The sequence below is a fragment of the Lactuca serriola genome, chromosome 5 (assembly GCF_051521515.1).
Source record: "Lactuca serriola cultivar US96UC23 chromosome 5, Lser_US96UC23_V15, whole genome shotgun sequence".
Classification (NCBI taxonomy): domain Eukaryota; kingdom Viridiplantae; phylum Streptophyta; class Magnoliopsida; order Asterales; family Asteraceae; genus Lactuca; species Lactuca serriola.
In genome coordinates this window covers 273,499,044-273,512,078 of record NC_136412.1, presented here as the reverse complement: position 1 = coordinate 273,512,078, position 13,035 = coordinate 273,499,044, and the positions used below count along the sequence as shown (strand labels likewise).

At 32.2% G+C, this 13,035-nt stretch overlaps 1 protein-coding gene across 1 annotated transcript; it reads right to left on the bottom strand.

Moving 5' to 3' along the window:
- Positions 1–6,946: 6,946 nt before the first annotated feature.
- LOC145051635 (sodium/calcium exchanger NCL2-like) lies at positions 6,947–10,432 on the bottom strand. The gene is made up of 9 exons (XM_078999505.1): positions 10,037–10,432; positions 9,508–9,717; positions 9,235–9,416; positions 9,006–9,151; positions 8,653–8,920; positions 8,407–8,552; positions 8,011–8,272; positions 7,572–7,847; positions 6,947–7,270 (listed from the first exon to the last, which is right to left on the bottom strand). The coding sequence occupies exons 1-9, from the start codon at positions 10,428–10,430 to the stop codon at positions 7,034–7,036; spliced, it is 2,121 nt and encodes a 706-aa protein (XP_078855631.1). The 5' UTR covers positions 10,431–10,432; the 3' UTR covers positions 6,947–7,033.
- Positions 10,433–13,035: the final 2,603 nt, after the last annotated feature.

Sequence of the window (13,035 nt, the reverse complement as noted above, 5' to 3'; positions counted from 1 at the left end):
CTTGAAAACTCTCTGTCAATAGATTAGCTTGTGCATCCTGGTACATTTGATTGAGATCAAACTTTGTCTACAAAAAAAAAGTTAACCAAGCAAAAAACAATTATAGTTAACCCTATAAAATATATTTAAATAAATAATTACCACTAAATGTTGTAATACAGTGTCCTTTATATCAAGGGAAACTCTTTTCCAACTCCATTTGTCTAAAGGGACCATCTGCCACATTGTTTTTCCAACTTCTCGGGAAAACATGTCTCCCGGCTCTCCTACGGGATTAAATGTGATATCCCTATCATATTGCATGCCAATTGGTTTCCCCTGCTTCTGTAAGATTGCTTTTTCAAGCTTTATATTTTTAGCTTTTCCTCGAACTTTCCTTCGGGCACGTGTTGGGGTTGCAAAGTTATTCATTCATGACTTTGCAAATGTTTGACTTTTGTTAAACCCACTTGCATGTGGTGCTTTAGCCTTTAGACCCATTTGTTTGTTAGAGTGAGAGAGAGACATGTAAACACCTCTATAAATAGTGGGTTCATACCACTTGTAGAGGTGTGCTTGAGAGATGTAAAAGTGAGTGTGTAAGTGTGTGTTAATTATGTAGTCTAGATCTAGATCCTTTTTGTGTAACACCATATACATTCAATATATCTCTTAAACACCCAAATCACCATGTTCAATTGTGCAAGCTTTAATTCCGCATGCCAAACCTTGTTCTTTGTCACTACAATTGGTATCAGAGCTTGGTTTTCACGATCAACGTGACTTTTGAAGAACGATTCTCGGTTTGGCAATTTTTGTCACAATTTTGAGCAATTTTGGTGAGTCTCTCTCTATGATCTCTCTTAATTTCGTTGAAATCGTGCGTAACGTTTTTACTTTTTGATCGTTTTGATTCATTGGATCTAATTTGTTTCAAACCTCATTGTTGATCTAATCAATTTTTGTTTAGATCAAATCCAAACCAAAAATAAAATCGAAATTGCTTACTGTTCATGGTTTAATCAAAATTCAAGTCCAATACATTGTTAGAATGTGATCCAAAAGAATAGATCTGTTACTGTTCATAGATCCGATTCATTTGAGCCCAATCAAAATGTCGAATGATACTGTTCATCAACTTTCAAGCCCAAACATATTTCTTTTAATCCGCTAAATCATTCTGAATCGTTAAATAGATATTCTTCACCTGACTTGTACACAAGCTTCAACCAGTTGTACATTGGAAATCATAAGCATATGTTCTTCTTTCTCGTAATCGACTGTGGCTTCTCAATTTCTCGATTATACTTCTTTCTTTCTGTTGAATCGATGTCATTAAACGATTTGTTTTGATTGTTGATTTCAACTTGTGAATCGATTTTCTCTAATTTCCGAAATCGATAATGATCAAGTTTAAGTGAAGAAGTCGGAAATGGATTTTTGAAATTGATGAAATTGATCAAGAAATTCCAAATTGTTGTGAAGATCGTGTTTAGAAATGATGATTTAACACCTTTTGATCTGAAATATGGTTTCCGATACTTTGATTTCGTGTTTACTTGTACTCGATTTTGAAAAGTCAAACCTATTGGTTGAACGATGAACTAAAAGGAATGAAGAATTGTAAAAACGAATTGGATTCGATGTGTAATGCTTGAAGTCATCGATCTGATCGATTTCTGAGATTCAGAGTCGAGGTTTGAGGATCGATTGGGTATTTGAGGAAGAAATGAAAAATCTTGAGTTCGCATCTTCATTGTATTCGCATCGATCGAGTGTTATTTTGATATGCGAATGGTTCCACTGTGGATTTTGGGGTTAGATTTCTAAGGTTAGACGATTGGAATCGATGATCTGTAAAAGAAAATTGATTTTGATTCGCAATTGGAGGGACGAGTCGTGAAGAAAAACGCGAAATAAAGAACTGTGAAATTGTTTGCAAGAGTTTAAAAACACGATTTTGGAACTGTAAAATGCGAAGAGCATGTAATGTTGATTTTGGATTCGCATTTGGTATGATCTGTTTGAAATCAAGAATTGATTGTTCGTATGAAAGGATTTATGGGAATCAATGTTGATGGTTTGGTCTCACATGTTTGGAATCAAAGATCAGTATTGTGTTCGCATATGGGTTTCAGTTTGTATATCAAAATTTTGGTTCGCATCTGGTTTCAAAACTACTGTTCGTGTTTGGTAAAAGAGATAAAGATTCGCATTTGTGTAACTGCACTGTGCAAGGAATGTTTAATTCGCAATTTGGTGTTTTGTTTTGGAATCAAAATGCGAATTTATTTCATTATGATTCGCATTTTGGTGATTGAAACATGCGAAGGGATGCGAAGCGTATTTGAATGAAAATGTGAAGCCTGTTATTACCAGTTCAATGAAGAAGAAAGCCAAGAGTTTCGCATTTGGTCCCTGATCTTTTCAAGAAACAACAAAAGCTGACCAACTTCGCAAATTTGAAGCACATGCAGAAATTGTCAAAACGAATGCCTGTAGTTTTGCATTTTTGACAGTTTGTACCCAACTTCGCAAATGGGGTCATAAAATGCTGAAATTGTAGATTTTTCAAATTTGGTCCCTACAGTTTGTGCAAATTGACGCTTTCTACCCAGCTTTGGAAAAGGGGGAGAGTTTTGCATATTTTGCTGTTTTGGACGCAACGGGTCACTGCAGAATTTTGAAATTGACGATTTCTACCCATTTTTGAGAAATTTTGTCAAAGGCGATCCGTGAACGAAGCTAAAAATTCAATATTTTTTGGATTTTTCGGATTGAAGCACAATGTTTATGCCACATGTTAAGGGGGAGTTTTGGTATGAAAAATTCCGAATAGAGCACGTTCTTTTTCCATGGAGTTTTATAATCAAATTTCGATTATAAAAAGGGGGAGAAGTTTTATATGGAAATTCGAACTTGAATTTTTCATATTACGCGGATTTGAAGACCGAAGTGATCTTAAAGTTTTAAAGCTCACGAAATGATGCAATTGGAAGTTCGGAAGTGATGTATTCAAAATGGGTTTGGTATTATTGAAGATTTTTGGGGTGTGTTTTTATGCGCAACTTTTGGGTGATTATTTGGAATTAATCATTCGTTGCTGCTTGGTTTGTATGGTCTCACATCCTAGAGCCCAAATTGAAGAGTCATGGAAGAATTGAAGATTGAAGATCATTTCGACATGTGTCACCTTTGAGGCTCGAACCGCGTAGTGCTTGATTTTGGAAGATTTGAAGTGGGTCATTCATTCCTAACTTTGAGGGGGAGAATGTTGGGGTTGCAAAGTTATTCATTCATGACTTTGTAAATGTTTGACTTTTGTTAAACCCACTTGCATGTGGTGCTTTAGCCTTTAGACCCATTTGTTTGTTAGAGTGAGAGAGAGACATGTAAACACCTCTATAAATAGTGGGTTCATACCACTTGTAGAGGTGTGCTTGAGAGATGTAAAAGTGAGTGTGTAAGTGTGTGTTAATTATGTAGTCTAGATCTAGATCCTTTTTGTGTAACACCATATACATTCAATATATCTCTTAAACACCCAAATCACCATGTTCAATTGTGCAAGCTTTAATTCCGCATGCCAAACTTTGTTCTTTGTCACTACAGCACGTTCCTCAACTATAAATGTAATTAAAAATTATTAGAAACGATATTTAATTTATGATAATTGAACAAAAATAATAAATAAAAATTCATGATAAGACTTACCGTCCTGCTCGTGCTGGCCAGGACCTCTACCACCTGGGAAAGGTGGGTCCTCAGCTCCGTCTCCCCCATGTCTACGACCCATGACAGCAGTCATGGTAAACATAAACAAAAGCCACACTCTCATCATTTACTGAAAAATTATAAGATATACAAATACAATTTTTATTACAGATACACATTACATAGAAATAAATATTTAGATAGGAATAAACATTTCGATTTAAACTAGAAATCCAAATAAAGTTCATATTACAAACACATATTACAAATACACATTACATAAGAACTATTCTAATCAGAATCTTCCTCATATCCTTTCGTGTCTTTTTCGGTATCATAATCAGAATCGGTGTCATCGTGATCAGTCTCGCAATCAGAAACATTATTTTTTTTCAATTATAGCATCCTTTAACCTATTTTTATGGTAACCAATTATTATTAGTTATAGAAATATAACCTTATAAATTAATTTGAAGATTATAAGTTAACTATATAACTTATTGGTTAATTAATTTGGAGTTAGCTTGGGTAAAAACTAGAAACTTTCTAGTTCTTGTATATAAGTTTTTAAACAGTTATATATATATATATATATATATATATATATATATATATATATATATATATATATATATAGAGAGAGAGAGAGAGAGAGAGAGAGTTAGGTTCAAATGTTTTCAATATCTATTGTGTGCCTGTATGATTGATTCTGCACCAATCATTTTAGTTATTTTAAAAAACTAATTAATGCATATTAAATGTTGAAGATGTAATTAATATCCATTATATCTTCAACATGTAATATATATTAATTACTTTCTTAAAATAACTAAAATGATTGGTCCAGAATCAGTAATACATGCACACAATAGATATATATATATATATATATATATATATATATATATATATATATATATATATATATATATATATATATATATATATATATATACTTGTATTTTTTTTCCAATTGTAACAATAATTAATTTTTATTTTCTTTTCAATTATAGCATCCTACTTATAAGAAAACCACATAATTTTACATAATACATAAGAACATGAAATTCACATACTTTTACATACATATTATGTTGTTGTGTTGTTCTTTTTTACCGTTGAGATTAAAATATATATAAGTTTTTAAACAATTTTATAATTTTTTTGTGTTTTTTTTTCCAATTATAACAATAATTTTTTTTATTTTTTTTTTCAATTATAACATCCTTTAACCTATTTTTATGGTAACCGATTATTATTGGTTATAGAAATATAACCTTATAAATTAATTTGAAGATTATAAGTTAAATATATAACTTATTGGTTAATTAATTTGGATTTAGCTTGGGTAAAAACTAGAAACTTTCTAGTTTTTGTATATAAGTTTTTAAACAATTTTATAATTTTTTTTGTTTTCTTTTTTTTTTCAAATTATAACAATAAGTTTTTTTTTCAATTATAGCATCCTACTTATACCAAAACCACATACTTTTACATAATACATAAGATGATGAAATTCACATACTTTTATATACATATACCACATATACATCAAATACAAATACATATACATACACACAAAATAACATCCTACTTAAACCAAATACACATAATTTCACATATAGATAATAACATCCTATTTATACCAAATACAAAAGTTTCACAATCATATACCACATTTACAACAAACGTACATACATTCATATACACACAATAACATCCTACTTATAACAAACACATATCATTTTTACCAAATACTCATATACCACATATACATCAAATACACATACATTGGCATATATACAACAAATTCACATATATTCAAATTAAAAGTGAAATTAGCAAATGAACTTACCTTTCTTCAAGAAATGGAGTTAGAAATTGGTCCCAAAAGCTTTAACCACACCTAGAGAAATTTGCTTGGAACAATGTGGGGAGAAATTTGCTTATAATCCAAAACAACACCACCAAAAACAAATATATGAACAATTTATTACCATTCAATCACTAGATGAGGCTAAAAATCGAAATTAACATACAAATTGAAAAAGAAATTACAAAATCAACTTACCTTTGTTGAAGAAATGGAGTTAGAAATTGGTCCCAAAAGCTTTAACCACACCTAGATTCTTAATAGGACACAATGTGGGAAGAAATTTGCTTGGAACAAGCAAATAGAAGTGAAAATCGGAAGAAGCTGGAAGTGGCGAAGGAAAGAAGCGCAGCAAACAGAAAGCAAATGGAGAAATGAGGGTTCCTCATGCGTTTTTTTTTTTTTTATCTGCGAGAGGCAATAACGGCGACACCTTTAGCGGCGACAGGTAGAGCTTTATCGGCGACTTTTAGCAATAGCGGCGACAAACTGGAGGGAAGGAATACAGATATACATAACATATTTAACAATATATACAATATATTATCTAATAGTTATCTAATAAAGGATACCGCATGTTTTTTCGTTAACTATTAGCGGCGACTTTTTTAACTCTTTAGCGGCGACAAATATGTCGCAGGTATTAGGTTAGATAGGATAAGACACCCCACCCGTTGGATTAGATATCTCATCGCGGCGACTTTTTTAACTCTTTAGCGGCGACAAATATGTCGCCGGTATTAGGTTAGATAGGATAAGACACCCCACCCGTTGGATTAGATATCTCATCGAACGGTTCAGATGTAACAGAGGAGGAAAGCGCGGATCCGGGTGCCAACCCTTTACCGGCGACAAAGGGTTTTAGCGGCGACAATATCTAGAGTCGCCGCTAAAGCCCCTTGTCGCAGCAAGAATTGATCTTGAGACCTTTGTTTCAATAATCCAACACCTTAATCAGTAGACTAGCTATATGTTTGTGTTTAAAAGTGAAGGGATGCATATATATATACACTAAAAAAACGAAAATTTTCTAAAAAAATTACATTATCGAAATTTTTTTGAGAGATATCCCGGGCTACCCGAGATACCCCTTGGATCCGCTTATGAGCATATGAGTTATAATATAATATTGTTATAATTTATCTCCTTTCCCTTGGCGGTTTCATCATTTGGTACCCTTTACATTATGTATTTTACAAGATCAACATTGGTGCAGTTAAATATTTGGTTTCCATTCAAATCTTTTTTTTTTTCCAAGCATCCATAGTTAATTACATCAACGTTCCACGTACAATAAAGTAAACTCAAATAGATGCTCTAAGTAAATAAATAGTTTAATTAAGAGATCCATTATTTTTATGATACCACATGGACAACAAATTAATGTAATTTAGCCTAAGTTTTATGATCAAATATAATATTTTCGTTCCAATAAACAAAAGAATGACCAAATATTTTCTTAAAAATCTATAGTTTATTAAACACGTAAACAAATATCAAAGATAATGGGTAGAGTAGATAGGCTATGAATGACGACCAAAGGGTAAACTTCGACCTAAAGCTCGTTGTCGCCCCCACAATGATACAAACCATCAACACCGCCAATAGTTCGCCAGAGAAATCCCATGTCAAGCCCCGAAAATATATGACCGTCAAAAGAACAGAAAATCCAAGAACGTTATTCATGAACACGCCGTGATATAACTGCATGCCATCAACCATGAAGATACAATTAATCATTAAAAACATCCCAAAATGTTAAATATTTAGTGACCGATTGTTAAAAGTTTTATATTATTAGCGATCAACATGCAAAAGCCTATGTGTACTTCATTATAAGTTTATTCATTTATTTGCACTTCTGGGATCCAATTACATATCCATTATAATCCACCTTAATCTATGTTCAAGTCTACCCTCTTTGCTTAAAACTTTTATTTGGAAAAAATCAAGGACTTCACATATATATAGTAACATAGCTGAATGAAATATGAGGCGTACGTACCTCGGAGAAAGTCAAGGAAGTGGTTCGTTCTTTCCTTTGGCTTGCAGTTTTGATCGCGGAAATTGCTGCTCTAGCGTTTGTGGCCAGTGGAACAAAGATAAAAGAGACAAAGAATGACGGTATGTTTGCAGCAGAGGAGACGTTCTGAACACTGTGTATCAGAGGTTCAGCCAAAAGTGCTAACATGGCTATCCCAAGAACCAATAAAGATGTAGCCTTTATCCACGCCCAACTCGATCTATCTACACCATCGTCCATCCATTGTTCCCATGGTTTCTGTGTACATTTCAATTAATCTTTTCAATAAAACCTACTTTATATATGAACACTTGTTACGAATATATAAAAGTTGTACTTGTATTGTTATATCTTAACCACCAAGCATTCATAAATTTATTCAGGTTGAATCTGTCAGTGTTTTGCTGAATTTTAAGCTTACCAGGGATGGATCACTCTGAGCCTCCGGCGACATGGGAACGTAGGTATGGTCATTAGATGAACAGAGCCATTGTTTAAATCTATCTATGAACTCTTGTTCATCTATTCCTTGATCTATGCTTTTGTCAAAATCTTGCATTATTTGATCGGTTGCTTCATCAACATTCCATGGCATCTTCTCCGAATAGACTTCCATGATCAATCTCTTCAATTCGGAATGTGATACACAATTATCTTTATCAACATCAATTCTTTCAAACAACCTGAAATCTCCATAAAATCACCATTCACTTAACTACACTACTAGAAATTATAGAAAGTAGAAAATAGAAACCCCACAGGAAAACACAGGGAATCCTTATTTTATATTGACTATATATCAAAAATTGTTTCTCACCCTTTTATTGCGTATATATTCGGTGTTCCATCTTCGTTGTAGAAGTTTCCTAATGGGAAGCTTTGGACATGTCGAATAATCTCAGATACCAGGAGCTTCATCATCTCTTCTTCTTTCTTTTTGGTCTGAACCCATGGTTGAACAATCTGTAGATCGATAGATGTATTCAGATCATTACAACAGTTTGTATACAGAAAATACTTGATTAAAATGAAAAATCACTAGTTTAATTGTTTAAATATATACTTGATATAAGTCCTTCCACGACCTAATTGAGCGATAAGGCCGATCATCCACTGCGCCCTTTGTCTCATCGAGCCATTTTGTAAATCTATCGACGAATTCTTCCATAGATACTTTACTATCGGAATCTTTATCGAATTCTTTCATGATTTCTTCCATTCTTGTCTCCTTGTTCCATGTTAATTGCCTGAACTTAATATCCTGGAGAAGGTCTTTGAGTTCTGAAAAAGATATGTAGTTATCACCATCATGGTCAATCTTCGTAAAGAAACTGCATATATGGTAACAACCATGGTTATGAAATTCAACACAAAAAATTCGACACGCCTGAATATGAAAAAGAAGAAGAAACCAACCCTTTTATTGCAGATAAGTTCGCTGAACCATCTACTGTAAGTAATTTTTCTGCGGTGTGTTCCTGAAGATGTTTTAATATGTCTACAACTAAATTCTCGTGTTTCACGTACGATAGTCTTCTTTTTTGGATCGAAGGCTCGAGCACCTGTTCGTTTGAGAGTATTAATATATATTAAGAAATACGAAACAAGTTTCAAACAACTGTACATATATACAACTACTGAATACCTGATAGATAAAGTATACGAGCAAGAACATGATCGAAACAGGAAGAGCGATTAAGATCATGTATCCCTGAGATGGATTTAGACCAAATAGCTCTGGGATTAAGAGAAATGCGAATGGAAAAATCGAAAGAACCATAATCCTGGCTGCAGAGCTTGTCTCTTGATCGGTAGTGACACCAGAATCTGTGAACAAACAAACACATAACATACTAAATGATGAGGAGAACAAATTATCCAAACAGTAAATGAAGAAGATATATGGTAGCTAATTAACCATTTAGAATCGAAAGTAGCTTTCTGCATGGATTTGGGTTTGGATTCAGTGAAGAACTGGAATCAGATTCTGAGGAAAATTTTCGACTGCCAATGATGACACAAGTTCCCCACAATAACGTGAGGAGGAGAATAGTGGATCCGGCTAGCAAGCCAACTCCAGTTAAGACATACTTTTGAGCTTCATCTTTATTGTTCCAAAGTCCAGATACTGTAGATAGAAAAGAAAAAGTATAAATACACAAACGAAAAAGATGAAGGGTTATACATATGGAAAGATGTTTTTAGAAAAGTGTTCGTTTGGGTAAACGGAGTATATAGAATTAATCAATCGAAAAAGAATAGGAAAATTTTGTAAAAACTTAGATGGAAAGTCCCATTTCATGAGACTTTCTATGCATGAATTAGCACTCATAATTATATATAGCTTATGAGATTAAATGTCTAGATCAATTAAAGATGGATTATATTGTGGATTGATCAAATGATGATATGAGGTGAATTAAAGATGAGATGAGATGAGATCAAACCTAGAAGTATCAATGACTCGGGAAGGAAGCCAAGGACATGAAAAGCACTTGCACCAAAGATACCAGGACCAAGAATCTTGAAAATCCGTTTTCCCCCAGAAGCAACATACGATTCTCCATGATATAACAAGTACTCATAAACCACAATAAGGAAAAGATGGCCTAGCAGAGTTTCTGAACATGGCAAAAAACCATACATTTGCTCACAACGCTCTTCTTGAATATCAACTCCTTTGAGATGCAATAAAGATGTTCTCTTCTCTGGAGTTGGATCATCAGTTTTATCTGAAAGCCACTCAGAACCATTGTAATGTAACAATCGGCCTGTAACCTTCAATGTGAATGTGGTAAGAAGAAACGAAGTTTTGTATGCGATTTTTGCAAACATTGCCATATCTTAATTAATGATGGTTATTTGTTGGTCTCATTTACTTATTTTGTTTAGATTATATAAAGAAAGTGATTGATGAATGAAAGATTCAACAATATCTCAAAAGATATGAGGAAAACTTGTACATCAGGTCAACTGGATTTTCTTAAGCATGTTTTATTAATTTTAAACGAGTCATTATAGGATTTTGAGGGTTTTCAGTCATTATCAAGATATTTTATTCTTTTATTTCTATTTGTTAAGGAAATCTTGTGTTTGTTTCATGTTCATTTCCACTTATTTGATTAATTATGCGATAAGCATCATCGTTGGATGCTATACAAGATTAATCTTTTAATTTGGTTCTACTTGTTACATATAACATTTATGGAAGGTTGTGCTAAATACTCAAGAACAACTTACCTTGACCGCGATGCCCCCCGGCCATTCACGTAACAGAAGAGAATAAAATCGATTGGTCAAAATTAACAGCATGTTGCTGGAATTAATTAATTATCATTACCATGCGATGCTATATATTCTTTCAATTTAATAAGTCAAATGGTATAGTTGTCATTTGTGAAGATGAGGGAGAAAAAAAATTACTTCTTTTAACATATTTCTTGCCAGCTTCACCGTTCTTGAGTGGTTTGCAAGTTCTACTAAATCAGTGGCTTGTTTTCTACGTACAATCCAATGGTTGTACACACTCATACGGTATTACTATAAATGAATAGAACCTCATTACTTGGTGGTAGACGTTTGGTTTCTTGGAATTGGAATTCCAGCTTTCATTTAATTACATGGCTAATTGGAAAAAACTAAAATGAAGGGAATTAGTTCCAATGCAGTATATGGAAAAAAAATATATTACTAAAAGAAGTTATGTTTTTTAGTAGTAACTTTGACATAATAAATATATAAAATATCTTTAAATATTATTAAAAAAGAAAATTTAATTCTAAGCTGAAAAAATCAGAGTCATTGATTGCATTTCAATCATATATTTTTCACCATTGGATTATTTGCTGACATCATCTTTGTCAATCATTTTATTTTTGTCCATCAAATTTATAAAACGTATATTACGTTTTAAATTAAGAATTTATTAATGACAATTAAATCTCATCAAAAATAAAATTAATTAAATTTGGAATTTTATTAATGAAAATTAAATTTCACCAAAAATAAAATGAATTAAATTAGGAATTATATTAACGAAAATTAAATCTCACCAAAAATAAAATAAAAAAACACCCCACCGCACCCCTACACTCTCTCCTCATTTCTTTACATAATCTATCTAACCAAAATTTTGTACTGGAGAATAAAATAAGGGAAAGAAGAAATAGAATACGTGTGGGGGCTTCGATCTGTATGGATCAATCTTGTGCTCGATCATCATGGAAGAATTAGAAATGGTATAGAGATAAATTTTATTTGGATTCTACTTTAATTTGATCGTAGTTTAGATCTATTTTGGTTAAGTTTTAGATTATGTTTATTTTATTCTGTTTCAACTATGAAGTTCCAATCTATAAACCTTTCGATTTAAGTTTAGATCGATAATGGTTACGTTTTCTAAATCTGTTTTGATTTTTCTTCTTATGATCTGTATTGTTGATTTTGATTTTTTAAGTTATAGGTATCTAATAGCAAAAAGATTGACACAATAGCACCGCTACCTCTCATCCATTGTTTTGATTTGGAAGATATGTCCACTAGGTAGTGAATTTGTATATGTCGATTTTGTATATGTGTTTAGTCAATGATTTTTTTTTATGGCTTATGAAATCGTGAATAGAAGATAACCAGTGTCTATAATGCTTTACCCATTTGACCCCTTCATGGATTTAGAGATGGAATTCAAACCCTTATATCAGTTAGTGATCCACATATCCTACAACTCAGCAAAACCCAGTAGTGATATTTATTTTAATTTATCTTAAAAACATCTTTTTATAAAAACACAAATTGGGCTATCAGAAATGAGTTATTTACCGGTCCCTTTTCAATGTTATAAAACATCTTTTATACTCAATAGCAAAGAAAAGACAAAGTTTTAGTATACTAAGTAAATAGATCACCTCGATAACCCTTATTGGAAAATGTTTATGATTGATTACTTTTGGTTACTTAGTAGGTTCTTTTTTTTTGGAAAAACTGTCTTCTAATTTATCTATTACATATTATTCTGTTTTTTTTTTCAAAGGAGATATACATAGAACTCAGATTTCTAATTTTCGTTTTGTGTTTCTGGAATACATTTTAGTTGTGAACCTGATGTTATGCAAATACTTGCGTTATCTGTGCATGCTAAGAAATATAATAAGAACCTTGCACAACCTTATTCTTTCGTTTAACTGGTTTGAATCTTTTTATCGAGTTTATTTTCTCAAGGATAAATGGGTGTATCCTAAACGCTTGAAAATATGGTTGGAAACATTGTGAGTATCTAGGTTTTCTCAGCAATAAGATAAGACATTAGTATAAAAGTTGCAATATAAACCTTTTTTAATTATATAATAATAACTAAATAAAGATATGTGAAGGATTATCTTTATAATTGAAATTGGAATATATAACATAAAAATCGTATTAAATTTTCATTATGTTTCGTTCCATGCCT

Coding starts and splice junctions, on each gene's coding strand:
- LOC145051635 (XM_078999505.1), bottom strand. CDS start 10,430: ATGGCAATGTTTGCAAAAATCGCATACAAAACTTCGTTTCTTCTTACC. Junction 9,417..9,507: donor GCTACTTTCGATTCTAAATG/GTTAATTAGCTA, acceptor GTTTGTTCACAG/ATTCTGGTGTCACTACCGAT. Junction 7,848..8,010: donor CTCAGAGTGATCCATCCCTG/GTAAGCTTAAAA, acceptor AAATGTACACAG/AAACCATGGGAACAATGGAT.